At 36.3% G+C, this 22,542-nt stretch overlaps 1 protein-coding gene across 3 annotated transcripts in view; it reads left to right on the plus strand.

Annotated features, from left to right (window-relative positions):
• The first annotated feature begins 2,517 nt into the window (after window positions 1–2,517).
• ITGB8 (integrin subunit beta 8) overlaps window positions 2,518–22,542 on the plus strand; it is a 43,900-nt gene continuing 23,875 nt past the window's right edge. For 2 of the 3 annotated variants that reach the window (XM_087712769.1, XM_087712771.1), the window contains exons 1-3: window positions 2,518–3,507; window positions 19,198–19,283; window positions 20,946–21,117. In XM_087712769.1, coding sequence (XP_087568895.1) covers window positions 3,210–3,507; window positions 19,198–19,283; window positions 20,946–21,117 — 556 coding nt within the window. In that variant the 5' untranslated portion in view covers window positions 2,518–3,209. The remainder of the gene's footprint in view (window positions 3,508–19,197; window positions 19,284–20,945; window positions 21,118–22,542) is intronic. The other variant, XM_087712770.1, reaches the window with a different exon arrangement.

Here is a 22,542-nt window from a genome sequence, read left to right on the forward strand (position 1 = left end):
AAGGACTAGGGGAGACATGATATCAGTGTTCCAATATCTCAGGGGTTGCCACAAAGAAGATGGAGTCAAACTATTCTCCAGGGCACCTGAGTGTAGAACAAGAAGCAATGGGTGGAAACTAATCAAGGAGAGAAGCAACTTAGAACTGAGGAGAAATTTCCTGACAGTTAGAACAATTAATCAGTGGAACAGTTTGACTTCAGAAGTTGTGAATGCTCAAACACTGGAAGTCTTTAAATAGATGTTTGATAGCCATTTGTCTGAAACGGTTTAGGGTTTCCTGCCTAGGCAGTGGGTTGGACTAGAAGACTTCCAAGGTCCCTTCCAACTCTACTATTGTACTGTACTGTATTGTATTGTATTGCATTGTATTATATTGTATTGTATGTTTGTGTGTGTGTATGTGTGTATGTGTGCCTGTCTGTCAGTGTATCATGTACAAGAGCCAAGGTGGCGCAGTGGTTAAATGCAGCACTGCAGGCTACTGCTAGATCAGCAGTTCAGCGGTTCAAATCTCACCCGCTCAGGGTTGACTCAGCCTTCCATCCTTCCGAGGTGGGTAAAATGAGGACCCAGATTGTTGGGGGCAATATGCTGACTCTTTGTAAACCGCTTAGAGAGGGCTGAAAGCCCTATGAAGCGGTATATAAGTCTACTGCTATTGCTATTGCTATATGTATCCATCCATCCATCCATCCATCCATCCATCCATCCATCCATCCATATGTGACACCTGACCTATTCCTGGAATAGAATTATTAGGAATGAGTCAGTCATTGAAACGAAGTAAATACTGGGATGTAGATGTTCTAGAACAGTGGTTCCCAAACTTGGCAACTTTAAGACTTGTGGACTTCAACTCCCAGAGTTCTCCAGCCAGAAGAACTAGCTGGAGAATTCTGGGAGTTGAAATCCACAAGTCTTAAAGTTGCCAAGTTTGGGAACTACTGTTCTAGAACAACTTAAAGAAAATATTCTGGCTGCATTCATATATTGTGCTAAGATGTAAAATGGTTTGTTTCCTTTAACACTATGTATACCATGTTACTGTACTTTGCTAATCATTATTTATAGGCCTTACAAGCCTTACCAGCCACCTGTGGACATATTGTGGACAGCTCCAACCTATTCGAACACAATTTATAGCTTAAATATATTCTAGAATTAGACTGCTGAGTTGAAACTATGGTTAAAAACTGGCTTGTGAAATTGGAACATAGGAATGAGGTGGAGCTACATTAGTTACACTTTTAAAGCTGACTCACTTATACAATATAATGAATCCAAGATACACTGAGTTAAATCCAGATTAAAATAGTGGAAGTGAATCCCACTATACGGTACTTAGTGGGAATTTTTCACAGCATTGTTTATAAATGCAGCAAAACCTAATTTCTGACTGATGTAAGAATATACAGGCCTGGTTTACCCTAAGGCAACATGAAGCAATCACTTCAAATAAACTACTATCAGAGTGCAATTCTCCTACCTCCCACTCATAAAATCATGGATGATGGCTTTCCTGCCATGTTGGCTTGCCTACCACTAATTATAGTTAATGAACTTTAACATCAGAGATCAGAACTGACAAGCAGAAACAAATATGATCCTTCATATTACCACCCAATTTTCAGCTTTGCAACCTCTTGTCAAGATTCTGCTTGAAATTACACAATAAAAAAATAACAATATGCTGTTCAACCATTCCTCTATTATACAAAAAGCTTTTCATGTTAGGTTAAGTTTGGTTTCTTTTCCCTTATGAACTGGCTGGAATCCCAGTTTTGATGACAGAGTTATCTTGGGAAAGCCACCAAACAGAGAGGAGTGGTTTCATCAAATGGGCTTTCCACATTTCTACCCACTGTTGTATTACTATTCAGAATGTGGGAGCGAAGGTTCCACAGTTCAAACACTGCAACTTTTCCTTTCACTTTTCTAGTGTGGTAAGTGATTTTTCTGGATGAAATGAACATGCTGGACACAGGTGGCCTTAACTTGGTTTAAGCCTGGATTAGATTTATTTGTCACAGCCCATCTGGTAATGTATGTGTCATTTAGAGACAGTTGCGTAGCTGTTGCAATTATACATCTGCAAATTTTAACTCTTTGTGGATGCTCAAGCAGCATAACACAGCAAGAAGTCGGGTGAACCCATCTAAACAGGATGTGTACTTCTACATAGCGCAGTTGGGATTTGGGACGCTTTGCGTTGGCCCACCTGCAGCTATCTGCCACTGATACTTACCCATCAAGCCCTTCTCAGCACAGATATTAAGCAATGCCTAAATGCAGTTGCTTGGCATTGCTACATACCTATACTGCAAAGGAGTTGTACATTGGCTGTAGACGACTGCAGATGGCCAACACAAACATCCCCCAAATCCCAATTGTGCGTTTTGCTGAGGTGCGCGCCTTGAGTGCTGATTGGTCGATCCAACTTCTTCTCTGTTTGAGCGCCCCCTAGCCGGAACGCTTAACGTTCACAGACGTGTTCACGAAACAGCTATGCAACCGTCTCCGAAAGGCAGACGCACACATTTGCTGACGGGCAATGACGGAGAAGTCTAATCTGGGCTTTAGGCGGCTCTCGGAGAGAAGAGCGTGGGTTGATTGTCAAGCGGCAACGGAGCGGAGGGCGGAGAGAGCGGCTCGCGGCTTTGCAACCCAGAATGGAACAATAGAGGCAGGGGCGAGAGCCTGAGCCGCTGCTACAAAACAAAGGGCGGCTGGAGGCAGGTCTACGCCCCGCTCTCCACCCATTCCCCGTTTTCCCTCCCTCACGTCTCTTCGGTTTTTGCTCTTAACCTGCTGGAAAGGAAGGGAGCAGAGCAGCCGGCCGGGAGTCACACCGGCATCAAGCGAGCCTTTCGATGCCCAAGCACCCGCGCCATTCCTCGACAGTTTCCCCAACACTCCGGAGATCAGAGAAGAGAGACCTTGGCACAGATAGGCTTTCGTTCTTCACCTTCCTTTCTTCTTTCTAGTTCCTCTGCTGCGAACTTGGTTTTGGTTGCCAGAACAGGCGGAGGACAGGCGGACAAAAGGCTTTTGTCAACAGCTGCTTTGCAGGCGGCAGCAGCAGCAGCATCCAAGAAAGTTAAACGGGGCGACGAGGCGGATGGAGAGTTTCTCTGGAGAAGCAGGGCGCCGCTTCTGCCGCCTTCGTCCTGTGATTTCGGCCGAGGGATGGCCCTGTTCTCCCTAACATGCGGCCGCGCTCCCCTTCCGGCTCCGCTGCTTACTACCTGCGTCTCGGTGGGGGTGGTAGTTCATCCCCCTGTCGCTTTCGCCACGGTCTCTACAGGGTTAGCGACTCCGTGACGAGCTTCTGCTCCGGGACTATGCACGACCTCCGAGGAGAACAAAACTACATTATGTGGATCTCACTCCTGGCTTTCCTAACGGTCGGGCTCGTCTCGCTGCACAAATGCCAGCGGCATCCCGGCCCGGTCCTGGGAATGAGTCGCCTTCTCGCGGTGATTGTGCCAGGCTCGGGACAGCGCCGTAAGTTTCTTCTTCCCATCTTGAATCGCATCATGTTTTCCTCTCCCTTCTTCCCTCTTTGCCTGTCTGTCCACACGTAATCCTTGAGATGCACCTGACCGGCTGCTTGCAGTTGTATCCGCGTCAGCCTCGTTATAACATTAGTGGGATTTGGTCCAAACACGCATAAACTCGAGCTTTAGTTAAATTTAACACGATAATTCCAAGAAATCTGAGTTTTCTTAGAGTGTAGCTCTAATATAAAGTTATAGATATGAATTTATACGAGCACTTTTATACACTTCTAAAGGGTTTAATGTTATAAACAAGGCAGGAGTGACTGGTCTAAAGTAAATCAAACTTAGAAGAGAAAGGAACTTCATATCCTTTGAGTTCATTCTTTGAAAAGTAATCCTAAGTAATATTGTGTCTTTTGATTTTGGGGTCCTAGCAGATGCTTATCCTGACTTTGGAGAGAGACATTGGCAGTGGTTTCAAAAAAAATTTCCAGATGGTTTGAGTAGGATCTTCTGCTTGAGGGGGTGGATTAAAATAGTGGTCACCAACCAGTGGTCTGCGGATCACTGTGGTCCCTGAGAAAATTTTGGTGTCCACAGAAAAAATATTTGCATTTTTTATATTTCACTAAATATTATTCATCTTTTTAAAAATTAATATTAGTAGTCTGTGGGATTTAAAATTATGAATTTAGTGGTCCCTGAGGTCCTAAAAGTCCTGCTTGTAGATACAAACAACTGAAATTTAGACTTCTGGAAAATAAACAGCATGATGCATCACTGAGTTTAACTATTTGCAGTTTATGTTTTCCATATGCATGAAATGAAAAACTTTAAGATGTTATCACTAATTACTACTTTTTGGAAGCATTTCTGTACTTAACTTCGGATAATTTAATAGTCCTAGACTTTACTTTTTGCATACTATTGCTCTTCAGTTCCATTGGTTATAATATATATTTGAATAGGTGTCATCAAATTGCAGGAGATTTTGCTTGGTAGGTCTTCCCTGGTCCATGAAGTCCAGGATTTTGGGATAGTTGAATAAGAAAATTCAGTCTGCTCAACTTCTCTGCTTAAAAAACTATGCCAGACTGAGGAACGTTTTTTCCTTCATGAAGGGTATATGGTTATTTGCATGTTGCACTGAATAGAACTTGACAAATCAATTATAAACAGGACAAGAATGTTAGACTTTCTCCACAGATGTATTAATTCATTGCCTAAATAAAATATGAGCAATTGTTTCACACCCTCCCCCCCCATGAAATAATAGTAATGAAAGAGTTTCAATAGAAGAATGGATAGAATTTTTTAGAAACAATTGAGATTGTTCAAGAAAATAATCTATGTGAAGAAATTCTTTCACCTCTTTCTCCTCCTTATAAAATTATTTCACTAGTCTTCAGTCATCATGTACCACTGACTATATTATGTGATGTACTGATATGTCTTTTGGTGATCAGCACAAGGATACTTATGCAAGCAGGTTACATTTGCAAACTTTGTCAGCACTATGATAATTTCAAATTTTTCTCTAAAATATTTTATTGTATATTTTTAGAGAATCTATTGAACTGTTAGGGATTTTTGGAAAAAGAGGACCAAAATTTAAAATCTTACCTTATTGTGAAACCCTTAAGATGGTTTTAGGTTGATACCTTTCTTAATTATAATTTCTATTCTATGAACTGGCACTATATAAGAAGTAAATATTTGGATTTGGCAGGAAAACTCTTACATGGAAGAAACCAAAAGGTTCCTATATATTTAGAATTGTTCAATTAGATCTGTAAGATGTTGTCATGTTTGCTGATTGCCTTACTGTACAGTAAACTTTTTCTGACCTGATGTCCAGAAATGTTGGGATTACCACTGAGAATTTCTAATCAGAAGTTGGAATCCAACACATCTAGGATGCTTACATTGAGGAATCAGGTTTTGGAATGAGACTGGATATTAGATTGTTTCTCATATTTGTGTTCTTATCCATCTAGTATGAAAGTGATTTGTGGCATACAACATTGTATATGTATATGTGTATGTATGTGTGTATATATATATATGTGTGTGTGTGTGTGTGTATGTATATGTATGTGTGTATGTATGTATATATATATACACACATACATACACACATACATATACATACACACACACACACACACACACATATATATGTTGTATTTGTGCTGATAAATAAATAAAGGTAGACTAGTATAGATCTATTTCAAGCTATTTAGCTCTCATCAGCTAGCCATACCCTTACTGGGATTTGAACCTGGGCTATATTATATACTAGGCAGATATCTTAGCCATTAGGCCACAGGCTCTTATCCGTTATCAGCAAATGGTGATAGGTATCTAACAACCCCCGGTATGCCCAAATATGGAAGGAAGATTACTACTTCCATTCTCTGTCCTTCGGCTCGTCACAAGAGACCATCCAGGCAGAAACCCAATATTTTTACTGTTGCCTTTTTGTTACATTTTGTTGTATTTGTGCTGATAAATAAATAAAGGGAGACTAATATAGATCTATTTCAAGCTAAATAGTTAAATATGAGAGCTAAATAGCTTGAAATAGATCTATACTAGTTCCCTTTATTTATTTATCAGCACAAATACAACAAAATGTAACAAAAAGGCAACAGTAAAAATATTGGGTTTCTGCCTGGATGGTCTCTTGTGACGAGCCGAAGGACAGAGAATGGAAGTAGTAATCTTGCTCCCATATTCGGGCATACCGGGGGTTGTAAACATCATGTATGTATGTATGTATGTATGTATGTATGTATGTATGTATGTATGTATGTATATGTGTGTATATATATAATTAGATGCAATTTAAAATGTGCTGTTATTTGCATCTTAGCTAAGAAGAACCCAGCGGCAACTGAAATCCAAAGACTAATTGCCTTTAACTTAGTCTGATATTTGAATTAAATGCTATAATATCTATTTACCTGAAAGAAAGATTCAATTTCCCAAATAATTTAACTGTGAGATAAAATTTTCTGGGAACATGATGCTTTCTTGTCTAAACCTTTTTTGTGAAAGAGCAGAATTGTCTTAAATGTAGAAGCATCATTCTTTCTGGTAAACATCTAAATCATTCCATGCCTAAATACCATGGAGAGTATGCCTTTAACTATGACAGATATGAAGCTATCTAAGAACAGGATCTCTATACAGATTACATAATTATGACACGTGGATTCCAGATTAATTTATTCATTACATTTGCAAATATTCTTGAAACACCAAATTAATCTAATTTGGAAATTGAAGCTAAAGTTTTTATTATTGATGTAGTGGATATCATGTTTCATTTCTTGATTTAAAACATAACAATATTTGTTGGGGGATAGTAAATGTTTTTCTTTGCATTTAGCTTATACACCAAGTTTCTGCCTGGAGTCAATTAAAATATTCATGCTGGAACAAATATGTTGTTAAATATTTGACAAGTTAATAGCTCATATTGGACATAACAATAAACAAAGGTTTGTGGAAGAAATCCCTGGCTTCTATTCTGCCCCTCCCTTTTCTCTTCCAGTGTAGCTATGGGAGGGAATTTGGGAATGTTTGCTTCTGATTTCAATTAATCAAAATTACATAGTATGCCTCAACTATAAACTCTGATCTACTTCATGGCCTGAGCTATCCCCAAAAACTAAAGCTAGCCTTCTTTTACTAATGCAAATTAAGACAAATTGCAGTTTGATTAGGTTCATTTCAGATATAATATTTTAATTATGTTTAATCAAATATGGAAGCAACATTGAACTTCCCTTCCTATTGTTTTGCCACAGAAGAGGATTATGTGAAAACCCAAATTTTACTGTTTTTCAAGCTGTTAGAATATGCTAACTTTTATTATTAAGAATCAAAGATGTATAGATCATTTGCCCAAAATGTTATTATATGTCTATCCATTTTTATATAATACCTGCTTTTTTAAATTTTAATTCAATCCAAAGGAATATAAAATCAAACTTGTTTTAAGCTAAGCCAGATATAATTATAAAGCCTAGATCTGATTTTGGTATCTTTATTTATCCCACTCAAAAAGAATGGAAAACTGTTCTGAATGGCTAATTAATGACATTTAATGCTTACTTTCTTGCAAAGGAGGAAGGAAGACAGAGGAGACTTTGTAAAAGTCTCCTTAAATGCGATGTGATGCTTAAATGCAGCTTTTGTAGTAGATTCTACCATTTCAGTGATATGCCATCAATTTTAAATCAGCTGGAACCATATCTGTATTTTTAATGCCCAAAATTTTATTTTTAAATACATTTGTTAATCTTGAAGGCTTTTATTATGGAAACATATTGATAAAAATAGCTCATTATGTTTCTTCTATTCAAAATTTAATTTAAATAGGATGTAATTAAGCATCTTGCAAGCAGACAAGAAGCTTTGCCCACTCTTAGTACTCACCTAGTGTCTTTCTCTACTAAGTCCTTAACTACTAAAGGTGTAAACTTATTGTACATTGTGTTACTATTGTTAGCACAGATTGGATTCATGCCATGCAGGTATACTAGTGTACTAGCAGTACTCTAGTAGAGAGTTCATTTCCATCAAAGTGCTGCCTATTTAAAATGAAAAAGTAAAATATGTAAAAGTAAGTTTTACCATGTTTTAAGTTGGTATTGTGACCATGCTATATAGCTTCTGTATGACAACAAAGATATTCTCAGACATAAGAATACATTTGTTAACAATGAAAGCCTTGCCTCTCCTTCATAGTAGCAGGTTATTTAGATCTCTTAATGCACTTCTTGAGGACTAGTTTTGAAGTGTACCGTGTCAGTGAGAAGTTAGCAAATCTTTGATTATCATTTCAGCCAATTCTTTTAGTTACTCCTGCCCACATAAACAAAACAGAGTACTTAATTTATGAAAAGAAACACAATGTGAAAATAGACCTCAAATCTGGCAATTCTTAGGAAAAAGTTTAGAATGCTGATAAGCAAGAACAGCTTTATGGCCTAGCGACAAAGAATCTCCTGTGACTTTCACCAAATGGTAACTTAGTTCAGCCAAATGAAACAGATATCTGATGTTGGGATTAAAACACGGGTGAATGCCAAAATAATTTCTCACAACAAGTTGTCTTAATTCCCCCCCCCCCAGTAATTTGAAGGTTACCAAATGAATATATTTTAACAGCAAGAAGAAAGTCTAATATTAATTAACTAGAATTTGGGAATCATCTACTTTGGCAGGTATAATGATTCAAAGCTTACTAGAATCTTTCTAGAAATGTTTAATGTAAGAAAAACCATGTACAATAAGCAAAAATTGCCCAGTTAAAAGAGAAATAGGAGAATTTAGGAGATTCAAAATGTAGATTACACAGAAGAGCTAAAAATATTGAAGGATGATTAGTTGGAAGTTTTAAGCAAAAATGGGCTTATTCTGTCTAGGGAAACATCTTCCATTTAGTCTGCCCACCCTTTTATCTGCTATTATTTCCATTTGCTGCTTTAGTTGAATCAGAAGAAGAAAAAATAAATGTTACAAGAATGAAAACTTCCACAGGATTACATTAAAAAGTGCTGTAAAAGGATGTGTGGAATATAGGGTATTTAGGGGGTGCCTTGCATGTTTTCAAATCTTGCATGTTTTCAGATTTGATCACTGATAATGGGGAGTTTATTGCCATTTCATCCATTCTTTGGGAGAAAGATAGCCATTTTGAGTCTATTATTTAAATCTTGCCAGGGACAGAAAGGATTGTAGCATTTTCATGATCTTTGGAAGATTTCACTTAGAGGTTACAAAGTCACATTTACAAACATTGCAGCCTCCTCACGGTCATGCAATCAGAATTCAGATGTTTGGTAACCAGCATGTATTTATGATGGTTGTAATGTCCCAGGGTCATATGATCACCTTTTGCAACCTTCTGGCAAAGTCAACAGGGAAGTCAGATTCACTTAACAATTGTGTTACTAACTTAACACTGTAGTGATTTATGTAACAACCATGGCAAGAAAGATTGTAAAATGAGGCAAAATTCACTTAACAGTTGTCTTGCTTAATAACAGAAATTTTGGACTCAGTTGTGGTTGTAAGTCAAGGACTACCTGTACATTCTTCAGTTGGACTGCTTTTCTTTGGAATATATTTAATGTACCTATACATTATGTAATTTGAGCCACATGGAGAATTTCACGTGAAATGAGAACAAGGGCTCTGAGGCTTTCATTTCTGAATAGAAATAAATTTGGACACAAAACATGGGGACTGGAGAAGAATGTCTTTTTTGGTAGAAAAGTCAATGCCAATATATTTTTAAAAATCTGGATTATGCATGAAAATGTATTCGGGTGCTATCCCTGAGAGATAATGAGGAGCACAATGAGGCGTACTAGTTTATCATTATCCTAAGGTTAAATTAACAGAATGTTGCAAACCAAAAATATTTTTCCTCTGCTTTCCTTTTACTCTTTGGAAAATTAAGAAAATCCTTTCTGAAAATCCGTTCCTACTTTTGTGGGCTGTTTATTCCATCTATGACTCTTTTATCTCCCAAGGTCATTCACACATGCTTTTTCATAGGGATAGCATTGAACCATTTAGTAATAATTCAATTATTTGAATGCACACTTTTTGGTTATGTTTGGATATAATTTAAGGCACAGTTTAGTGGCCAGAGAATGAGCTATTCACCCCCCACTCCCCCCAGGATTTGTCCGTAAGAGAAATAAGAGTCATTAGTCTATTATTTTCAAGTAAATGTAGTTTGTCTAAATTGGAACATGAAGGCACAGTTCTTTTTTTTAATTAAAGTTTTTATTTTTTAAACAAATAGAAACAAACACAACACATAACATAAAAACATCTTCCATTCCATACAGTGTGTCGATTGGTTACAAGGTTTTTGTGCATCCTTTCCATAGTCATCCCTTAAATTTTATATAAAGTCACATATTGTCAATCAAGTATATTTATATACAATATTATTATATTATAATAATTTCTCTAATATAATATGTCAGCTTACACATTTCATCACATTCCATTGCTCATATCATCAATCTAATGTATATGTATATAATTATGATTATTAAACATTCATTGAAAATAGCTATTACTACATACTAAATTTATATTATGGCATTTCATTACATCATTCTGGACTCAGCCAATGATATTACATCTTTATATTCTATTCTATATAGAATTGTTTATCTTTTATTTAAAAAAAAGCTTTTCCACATCATCTCTATGGTCTTCACTTACAGCTTATATAAAATTCCATATTGTCAATCTAGTATATATAAATGGATTATTATCATTATTAATCATTTGTTTAACTATAACTATTATTACTTTGTCTTATACATAATACTCAAAATTTAACTATGTTTAGCTTAATTTTATTGTAACATTTCATTTCATCATCCTGTATCCTTCCACTAGTAGTGCAGTCCAATATCTCTTGCCATTTGTAGAATCTGTATTCTAAATGTTTTCTTGATAAGTCTTATGTGAACTTCTCTTGGCAACTTGTTGTTCATTGTATATTTTGTAGAGACTCGAGACCCTCCATCTGTTCCTTTCATCAGCTGGGCTTTGGTTATCACTGGTGCTTCTGCCAAAAATGCTCTCATTGTTTCTGTCAAGTTTTTTCCCCTTTCTTCATCTATGTTTTGAAACATGAGATAGAGTTCCAGTTCATCTACCTCTCCTTTTAGTGTTCCACATGTCTCATTTCCCTCCTCTCTCGATTTACTGTCAGCATCAACAATTTTCTCATCACTTTGTTCATGTTTTTCTGCAATTTTTTGAACTCTTATCTTCAAGTTTCATCATTGTTTCATCAATATTCCCACCTCTTCCCTCCATTCCTTCTGTTCTTTATTCTATAAACTCCAGATTCTTTTCTATTCTTTCTGTGCTTATTAGGATTTTTAAAATTTCTAACATGATTCTTTGCAATGTTAATTCCTCTTCTTCTTCATGTTACACTATATTTCCAAATTGTAAACCCTGCCACTAGGACATCCAAGACTTTTTGCTAGGTTTCAAATAAATTCAGTGTAATTTTTCAAGTCAGGGCTTTCTCTTTACTTCAAAAGAACACCTGTATAAACAAGACGTGTTTTCTCTCTGGCCCTTTCAGTAAGCAAAGCCAATGGCCTTGAGCTAACAGATGTAACCAAGCCTCCAGCCTCTAGATGGCAGTATTACTTCTTTTTTTCTCTACTTTTAGCTCCCTCTTTAAGCTCCGAGTTTAAGAGTGAAAAAAAGTGTTTAAAAGTTCCGATCCGGCCGAGCATTTAGAGGAAAGAGATTCTTAGTCCACAAATACAAATAATGGAAGAAAATAGAAGAAGAAGGAGAAAAAGGCCCCATCCAATTTAAAAGTAAGAGGCATTTGTAAAATTCCCATCCATAGAAACGAAACAAAATTAAGGGGGGGAAAAGACAACACAATAGTTTTAATTCAAGCTAATCTGCCGCTTGCTCTCTTCTATCTTCAATTTTAGTTTTACTAAAATTACTAAAATACTTTTTGTGTGTTCTCTTCTCTAATTATAAAATTTATCTCACCAATTTCGACACACTATCTCTCCTGCTCTGCTTCTGTTGCAGGGGGGCTGTCCCAACCTTATGCAGCTTTGGCTGCTTTTCTTGAAGCTGAAAAAAAAGCTTCTCCTAGATCGATCAGGGGCTTTGTGATGCCCCTGAGATCAGGGAATGTACTCTTCTCTATCACCGTCTCTACGGGACAGTTTAGGTCCAAAAAGGACTGCCCAGCAACAGAAATTTCAACAACAATCCTGTGTTGTAGCGGCGTCAGCCCTGGATGTCCATGAAGGCACAGTTCTGACAATGATTTAAGCCAGTGATCCAGGATCATGAACTTTATTTTTGAAGCTGGTTTACTCAGACATAAGATTTAAGTAATTCCAGCTCTGAAACAAAGTATTCAGCTACTCAAGTTAAACTAATTATTCTATCTAAAACTAGGGTTTCATTTTCTTAACTTGATTAGAAAGTTCATTAGTATAAATCAAATGAATGTTCACACTTTGTAGAATGATAGCTAAGATTCTAACATAGAGATATACTTTTATTTATTTGTACCCTTATTATTTTCACAAATAGCAGTGATCATATCCAACACACCTTCCTCCTCCTATTTTCATCACCACAATAATCCTGTGAGGTGAGTTGGGCTGAGAAAGTGTGATTGGCTAATGTCTAAGATAGGACTTTAACTCACAGTCTCTCATTTTCTAACCTGGTGCCTTAACCATTAGACCAAACTGGCTCTCTTTTTAAATCAAGCACTTTTATCTCTAATACTTTTTATCTTTAAAATAAACAGATCGTATTTACACTACAGCCAAACGATTATAGATAAATATGAGAAAGAGCTAATTTGGACATACCTTTTCTTTAAACAAATTGCAGAGAGTTTAAGAAAATTTCTGGAAGTAATAGGGAAGGGTTTGGAGGTCATTGCACATGTTTACCATAGTGTAAAAGAACACTAGCAGCATGTGGTGGGATGTGGTTTCTTCCTAGTTCTGAACAGCACTTATAAGAAGCCTTGCCAGTGACTTCCTCAAAGGTCTCTTGGTAGGCATAGCCAACAAGGAAATCTTTGTGGTATTCCTGTTGACTTTTTGAAGAGTATAATACGGCCTACAATAGTGTTACATTTATGTATATGAGGATATCATTTGACGTGGCAGTCAACAATTGATGAATTCAAGTGCATATTAGCTCAGAGTCTAACATGATTGAATAAGCAAGCAGGACTGGTATAAAAAAGCTTAGCAACTGGTTTGTTTTTGTTTTTTGTTTGCTATATTCACAAGAAAGAACTTATTCTTGACATGCTAGGAAACTCAAACTCGAAATTCATTGCTACTTTCAAACTCGTTGTCACTCAAGCAGGACAGGAAAAAAAGTTAAAGAATTATGAGAAGTGTTACATGAATGATTTCAGTTTATAATTTCTTAAACTATTGGTACTGCAAGAGAAATATTAAGGTGCATGAAAAAAGCTTATAATAATCCTTAAGGAAAACAAAATGGACTAAACATTTTAAAGAATGTTTCAAAGATGAAGAATAATTAATGTTTTCATGTTTGAATAGTATACATATTAGATTCATTTGAATACTAGGACTTTGCTTAAAAGTGAGCAACCTTCATTCTATTAGGAGGAAACATGAGATTTGCATTTAGGTGAAAATAGTATCTTTTGAATTATTTTTGTTGGTAAAGCTTATTTAGTTTTTAATGAGAACCTAATTCAAATATATGCAGATGATTTAAAAGATTCATCTGCTTGCAATGAGGAAATTTTTCAGGAGTAAAATTAATGTGAACAAATTTCTCCATAGTATTTGATCAAAATAAACAAAACATACATCTTAGCACAAATGGAAAGTATACTTTTGCTAAGAAATTGTACTTATTGTCATAATTAATTCATTTAATATGAGTTAAAGACTGTCCAATACAGTTATTTTAGTAACTTTAAGGCTTCCTGAGATACGAGTAACCTCTAAAATATTGAGAGAGGCAAACATTTAATTCCAGAACTGTCTGAAATTTGGACAGATCTAGCTCCTTGTTTCTCCACTATGCTCCTGATCTAGAATTTGAGAATCAAATGTCTTACTGTGGATTAAATAACCATGTACAGGTCTTAGAGAAGAGACTGATTTTAAGAGAGCTAATTATAATGTCAGAGTCTATGTAATTAATTTTCAGAATAAAGAATTTGATTTGAATACTCTGTGGCTTGCATAGTATATATGTCATAATCTAAATCAGGTCTATATTGAATTTTATCTTGCCCAAGTAACACATTCCCCACTCTTACCCCATAGTATTCATTCTTGCAATGCCTGGCCTATTGAGTCTTATTTAGGGAAATGAAATGCATAAGTTGATATACAGTTTGACATTGTACAATTAGCTATGCCTGAGGGTTTAATACATACTGTATATATGACTCTTTAATGAACTGGAGCCAACATGTGGCTTCTCTTGCTTTAAAATACTCATTGATACATATTTATTATTTAACTAAAGCCAGTAAAATCTTGCCCAATGATTTTTGACCACATAGATATTCAGTTCTACCAGTTTTGTTTGGATTCTGCTAATAAAATAGTAAAAAAAATTCTACAAGGAGCCAAGTTGTAAAAATATTTTCAGCTTTATTATTAGGTTTAGAAAAAAAGAAAAAAAGGTAAAGTGCTTTAATTCTAATTCTTTAGAAATAGACTGGCAGAAAAAAAATTCTGAATGAATATATCTATAAATGTTATTTCTATCAGAAATTATTGGAACTTATTATTAACCAAACAGATTTTAATGGTATTTTTTAAAATATGTAACCCTCTCATGTTTGTTTCCTTGCAACGCTATAAATATGATCTTAAAACAAACATGGTTCAAAAAGATGGTTACGGGTGATCCTTCTTAACTGTTTTCTCTAGGTAGGCAGTAGTTGATTTGTTATTAGACTCTGAGATATTAATATCAAAATTTAGTTGGGCAAAAGCTTCATTAACTTTTTTCCCTACTGTCAAAATGTGCACAGTTTTAGAAGGCTAAAAATTCAGCAGAGTGCAATAAAAAAATATTATGCCATTGCCAGCTGTATAAAGCAGGCTATATAAAATAAACAATCCCACAATAAGACTATAGCCGTGATGGCGAACCTATGGCACTCGTGTGACACGCAGCACCCTCTCTGTGGGCATGCGAGCTGTTGCCCTAGTCAGCTCCACCATGCATGTGTGTGCGCCTCCTGCCAGCCAGCTGGTCATCAGATCTCTGCCGCACATGTTTGGGGGATGGGGTGTGTGGCGGACTGGGTGCATGTGGGGGGGGGGGGATGGAAAAAATTAGCCATCACTAGACTATAGTATACTTTAATGAAATAAGCTGGAATAATAGAATCTATATATTTTATCTTCCATTCCCCTTATATCCTTATTGAATCAGAGAAGAAGCAATGAAAACCTAAATTATAAGCTTCAATTATTAAATAGGGCTGGGATAAACTCCTTTCTAGGATTTTGGAGTGCTAATGCCGTTTACTGGGAAGACCTGCCTTTCTAACTGTGGGCTTGGTGAAAGAAAACATTAGAAGGCATCAGCCAACACTTTAGGAAGGCAACAATTTGCAGAAAACGAATAGCGATCATACAAAATTAAATGGGCTAATTGTTTGAGAATGATTCATCTTACTGATATTCTTTGCCCTATAATATGTCTCCAGACACTATACATTTCAGTGTTCTAACTTTTGGTGGACTATATAAAGTTGGTGATAGAAAGGTAAATGATTTTTTTTAAGGTTTTAATCATATGCTAGAAATAATGCAGCATATAAACTGAAGTTTTAAGTAAATATTATGCAACATGATTATCTTTCAAATATGAATTCGAATAAACAGACTGAAATGAAGTCTTAGAAAAATTTAAACCATCAGATTCTGCACTTCTTGTAATTGGGTTATAAGCATGGGGCTCATGTCCATCTCTTTGCCATGTGGTTTTAAGTATGTATATATTTTGGAAGGGTGTTCTGTCTCTGTTTTGGCCTGCTCTAATTTCAGAATTGTTTTTAATATATTGGCATTCAATTTTTAATGAAAAGAGTCATTGACATTTTGGTTTATTCATTTCATACTGAAAAAAGAGACCTATCGTTTAATAACAAAATGTTACCATTTCTGTTGTAGAATTTGAAATAAATGCATCTTTTAAGTTTCATGTTCTATGGATATGGTTGCTATACTGAAACTCTGCAAAGTGACTGAACACAAAACAGATTATATTTCAATGGCTGTCTTCCAGTATCCTCTGACAAAGGGATGAAAATAGTTGGTGGCATGCTGTCCTTTAGTAGAGTACAAACCTCTAACAACATATCAAATATACAAGGGATATCGTTTGAAAATAAACAGTAGTAGTCACAGTAATGTGGCCAAATTAAAGTAGCTTTTTAATCTGAAACAAAAATGCTTCATTAAGGAATTTTAAGGAATGCTTTACTGCGGGTCTGGAAAAAATATCAATACAAATTAAATGATAAGATACCCATGTAGGCAATTCCTAGACATGCAATAGAAAATATGAACATAGTACAAAAACAGGATATAATTACTTACAGACAGCTTCTTACCCTAGAAATAGCAATAGCAATAGCAGTTAGACTTATATACCGCTTCATAGGGCTTTCAGCCCTCTCTAAGCGGTTTACAGAGTCAGCATATTGCCCCCAACAACAATCCGGGTACTCATTTTACCCACTTCGGAAGGATGGAAGGCTGAATCAACCCTGAGCCAGTGAGATTTGAACAGCCGAACTGCAGAACTGCAGTCAGCTGAAGTAGCCTGCAGTGCTGCATTTAACCACTGCGTCACAACTAAAATCCTTGGATGAATTAAAAGGGGAAAAGGTAATTCAAACATGGTTCCAGTATGGACAGCTACAGACCAGGAGGAAAACAGATCAAAAAATTGGTTTTATGCAAGTCGAGAATAATTTATTTAAACAAATAAGAGATCAAAGCTTAATGCATATAAAGAGACTATACAATGTATTAATACAGATGGACTCCGAAACAGAATTAGTTAAAGACTGTATGATAAAGTGGGCTCAAAATATTGAAGAACCAATAATGTTGGATATATGGGAAAGGATTTGGGTAAGAAATGTAAAATTTACACAAGGCCAAAACTTGAGAGAAAACTTTTACACGATGTTTTATAGATGGCATTTAGATCCTAAAAAGTTGGCTTCTATGTATCCGAACTTACAACCCAAATTCTGGAGATGTGATTCTCTCAACGCTACATATTTTCATATATGGTGGACTTGCAAAAAGGTTAAGGCATTTTGGATAAAAATATGGCGGATTATGCAAAATGTTCTTTAAAAAAGGATAAAGTTTACCCCTCCGTTATTTTTGTTAGGTATAATTACTGATTGTACAGCTGTAGAGATTAATTTGATTTTGCACTTAATAACTGCAGCTAGATTGTTGGTGATGCAATACTGGAAGAAGGAAGATTTACCTACAATTCAAGAATGGACATTGAAAGTCACAAATTTAGCCGAGATGGCTAAAATATCTGCATATCTTAAGGATTACTCAAATGAGAGATATAAACGAGACTGGAAAAAATGGATCGATTATATACAAAATAAATATGGGACTAAGAAATTCCAGATAGCTTATGATTAAGATCAGGAATGATATAAATTGTTTAAAGTTAGCCTAGCAAGGAGGAACTAAGTTCAATTTAAAGATGTTATCAATTTTCTATTCTTTTTTCAAATATATTTTAGACTGTTTTTGTTAAAGATTTATACCGTGTATGGGTTCTGGGAAGTCAGGGGAGGGAAGGCTGGGGGGGGGGGTTGGGTGGGAGGGAGGGATGTATATTAGGCTTGACGAGGGGTGTTAGGTTTTAAAGTAATATGATTACACATGTATACTGTCTTCTCTTATTTTTTCTTTAAAACTAAGATATGTTAAGTATATTGATATGGTAGCATAAATACCATCAACATAGAATGGAATTTGCTCAGAAGCTGAAATACACCGAGTGAATGAGAGGAAGATGGGAAGCAGAGGAGAGAAGAAAGATAGGAAGAGAGGGATAGGAGAGAGGGTAAGGAGGAAGATGAGGAGAATAAGGAGGAGTGGAGTGAAGAGAGAGGAGAAGGAGAAAGGAAGGAGAAGTAGAGTAGAAAAGGATGATGGAGGGAAGAGAGGAGAGAGGCAGAAGAAAGAGGTGTATGGAGAGCAGAAGAGCTAATAATGGGTTTTTATCTTTCTGGGTGTTGATGGCAAGAGGAATTGATGTAATTACTACTTAATACAATATGATATTGGCTATGTAATAGTATACATGTGATTATATGTTATGAAAATGGAAAATAAGTAAAGTATATTTTAAAAAAATGCTTAATTAAGATAAGATAGTTAAGATTTAATATAAGAAAAGTTGACAGGCAATAGATGTAATAGTAATGTTAGGTAGTAGTTGAATTTTTATGAAATATATATCCCATGCCTTCTTCAGCTTGCCATGTTTGAAAAGGTATAATTGTAGCAGAATTGCCATAAATGAACTAAGCAGGACCAAACTTCATGTAGCAGTTTGCATGTAACTGGATGAGTCAGAATAAGTGACATATGGCATTCTAGCTGTTGATCAAAAATTCTCATCATCCTTAAGAAGCATGAATGCTGGGGATTGTAATTTAATAGCTTCTCTAGTGGTAAACATTGCTTATCCCTGGCTTGAGGATAAAGAAGCAAGCCCAATCTCCAAAAATCACAAAGAGATTACTGCTCACTAACCAAAATTGTTCTGATGCCTTTGGTTGATTGGTTGCTTTTCAAAAACAGAGAGGGTGAAAACTTTACTTCAAATTTGAAGTTTCTAAAAGACTTTCTACCAACAACTTGTCATGAATGTCTTTCTTTGTTTGTTATGATTGCATCACTTCCTATTTTGGTTAAGATCAGAAGTCTGATGATATTGTCCCCTGCTTTCCAGAAGAGCTGCCTAGTTCTAAAATAAAAGATACCATAAATACAAGGATTAACATTTTATAAATTATGGCTTGGTCCTTCAAATGTTTGCAATCAGTTTAATGGTTTATTTCTTTTTGTAGCAGACAACAGATGTGTCGTATCAAATGCAGCAACATGTACTGCCTGTCTTGCGGTGGGTCCTGAATGTGGTTGGTGTGTTCAAGAGGTAAACAGTTTCTTTGTATTAGTCAGCTGTTATTTATTTGTTTATGTTTCTTTCTCTACCTATACAGTAGGATTTTGCAACACTTCGATTTTGACAGAATGGTGCTTGGGAAATTCCTGGAATTTCTCACACTTAGCAAATTCCAGTTACCAGGCGTCAACACTGGTCTGAAGGCACACACATACACAAAAACACATAAAACTGACGTGAACATTGTCTTGAGAGCAGATACACATGAAAGGCACACAGTAGGTTCAAACTTTTTCCCATGTTTTGTCATTCATTTTCTTTTTTTTTTAACAGACTCACTCCGTTACAGTGAGATGGGTATAAGCAAATTTAATAAATAAATAAATCTTCTCTGGTGCTTCATCTAATAAAGCTCTTTATTAAAGTAAGGAGCTATCTTGAGTCAGCAGACAGATAGAGGCCACTAACCTTCCTGCCCAAGGTTTTAGTTGTCTCTATATTCCAATAAATTATCTCTATATTCAAGTTGTCTCTATATTCCAAAGGGATGTGATTACTCAGTGGCTAAGACACTGAGCTTGTTGATCAGAAAGTTCGACGTTCAACAGTTCGAATCCCTAGTGCCATGTAAGGGAGTGAATTCCCGCTACTTGTCCCAGCATTTGCCAATCTAGCAGTTCGAAAGCAGGTAAAAATAGCAATAGCAATAGCAGTTCGACTTATATACCGCTTCATAGGGGTTTCAGCCCTCTCTAAGCGGTTTACAGAGTCAGCACATTGCCCCCACAGTCTGGGTCCTCATTTCACCCACCTCGGAAGGATGGAAGGCTGAGTCGACCTTGAGCCGGTGAGATTTGAACTGCCGAACTGCAGTTAGCAGTCAGCTGAAGTGGCCTGCAGTACTGCACTCTAACCACTGCGCCACCTCGGCTCTTAAAATGCAAGTATAAACATAGGAACCACCTTTGGTGGGAAGGTAACAGCGTTCAGTGCTCCTTCAGCGTTTAGTCATGGGCCATGGAGATGTCTTTGGACAGCGCTGGTTCTTTGGCCTTGAAACGGAAATGAGCACTGCCCCATAGAGTCAGGAATGACTATATGTGCAAGGAGAACCTTTATGTTTACCTTTATATTCCAATAAGTAACCAAACCTTTGGCAAAACAACATGTAGGAATATGCTTTGTTATGATCTCCTAATTATAAAAATACTGAATTAATAATGTTCAGTGCTTTCTCCAAAAGAAAAGAAAGAAATAATTTTTATCTCTTTAATGAGGAATGCTATAAAGTTCATCTTTTCTCCTATGAGCACATGAAAGGGCTTCGGATTTGCTAGGCAGCTCTATATGATCCTTTAAATAAAATTTCATGTACTATTACAGGCATTAAAGATGAATACCGGCATTTGTACTTGGTCTTAAAGTTATGTACTTTACTATTGATGCTGATTTCTTATAAAATAGTTTGAATAGCTTTATTCCCACCTGTATCCAGTTTTGTTGCAATGCGCAGTAATATCTCCCCTGTCTTTAAAAACAGTGGTATTATAAATGGTTTGGTGATGTTGGCTTTATTGTTGGTTTGGGATAATAACTTTTTGTTTATATGATATTATATTTTCTGGAAATTAAAGTTTTCCAACTTCTTATACTTTTATTATGTATTTTGCCCCCCCCCCCCAATTCAAACAGGATTTCATGGCAGGAACAAAGCTGAAAGAAAGATGTGACATAGTTTCACATTTAATCCAAAGAGGCTGCAAGCCAGATTTCCTAGAAAGTCCTAAGGTTGATGTAACGGTGTCCAGCAATGAGGCTAACATTCAAGTTATACCAGGAGAAGCTTCAGTGCACCTGCGTCCAGGTTTGGATATCAGAAATATTGTTTAATATAAAAACTACATTTTGCCTTTGGCACAGACTAGGAGACTGAAGATAAAGGATCTTGGATTCTAACAGATTCTGAAGATGTACTCAGTTTTGAGAAAACAAATGAAATGATTCTAACTTATTCAAAAAATACAACTTCATAATCTTTTGGATACACTAATTCAGTTAGTTGTGGAGTTGGTATAAAATTACTTAGAATAATTGGTTCCAACAATTTTAATGTCCTTGCTGTCTTCTTAAATAACTAATGAATCTGGCTGATGCAATTATCTATTGTCTTAATTTCTACTAGCTGTTCATCAAAATTGGATCATTAAAGTTAATCACTCTATATTTAGTTACTGCTCTCTACATCCAAATTCTGTAAATGACACTTTGTTTACATTGCCTATAATTCTTAGGTAGATTTTGTTTTCTTAAATTGAAGACAGGAATATTCTTCCAGGTGTGAAACCTGACTCTGATTCCAAAATGCATCTTCTGTGTGCATGAATGTGCAGACACACAAATACACACACATAAACACATACAAAGTGGATATCTACCAGTAAACATTATATTTCACTTCTGCTGCACAATGCCTGTCATTCATTCAGTGCTGGCTGCAAAGTAGCCTTGATGTATTGCCAGGAGCAAAATATTCCAGCTGCTCTGCAAACTTGGAAAACCCTGCCCTCATTGGTTGGAACCTGCATTTTTCCTACCGGTAGGCCTTGCTTTTTAACTGGGATCACTGACAAGCTCACCATGCTCCCAATTTCCAATTTTGTTTCACACTAACTTGATAGCAAACTCAAAAGGATCTGCATTCTGCAGATGGTGGGGACAAAATCAAAGAAGGCTGAATTTACAATGCACTGGGAACAGCTTGCAAATTCAATAGTTATGGCATAGCAAAGTTTCCTGTTATATAAACATATTTAGATATGATTTAAGCATTTTAATAGATTCTTGTTTTCTCTTAAGCATCTAGGTCAGCGGCAGGCCTGTGCATGTGTGTGCTCAGCTCAATTTGCATGATGGCAGGCCAGAACACATGCACATGCACAAGCAGTTCAACTTGAGTACATTGAATTGTGCAGGCATGTGCATGCACCCCCGCCTGCTGCTTACCCAAGTCAAGCTGTGCATTTGCGCCCCAGTTCACCATTCACATGGTTCCAGATAGGTCACAGTCTTGGGGTTGAGGATCCCTTATCGAGGTGATCTTTTTATGCTTCCTGTATGATCCCTTGATGGGATGTTCATTAGTTTGAGACTCTTGAGTAAAATCTGCACTGTATTTGAACTTGGCAGAATTGTCAGAAAAGGCACTCAATAATCAACCATTTGGATGAGGCAATGGGAAGAAGAAAGTTGAATGAGAATCTCAAGGGGTCAGCCAATAAGGTTACATGTT

Source organism: Thamnophis sirtalis, unplaced genomic scaffold, assembly GCF_051295495.1.
Source record: "Thamnophis sirtalis isolate CommonGarterSnake01/CBP01778 unplaced genomic scaffold, rThaSir2_p1.2 scaffold_4, whole genome shotgun sequence".
Lineage (NCBI taxonomy): Eukaryota > Metazoa > Chordata > Lepidosauria > Squamata > Natricidae > Thamnophis > Thamnophis sirtalis.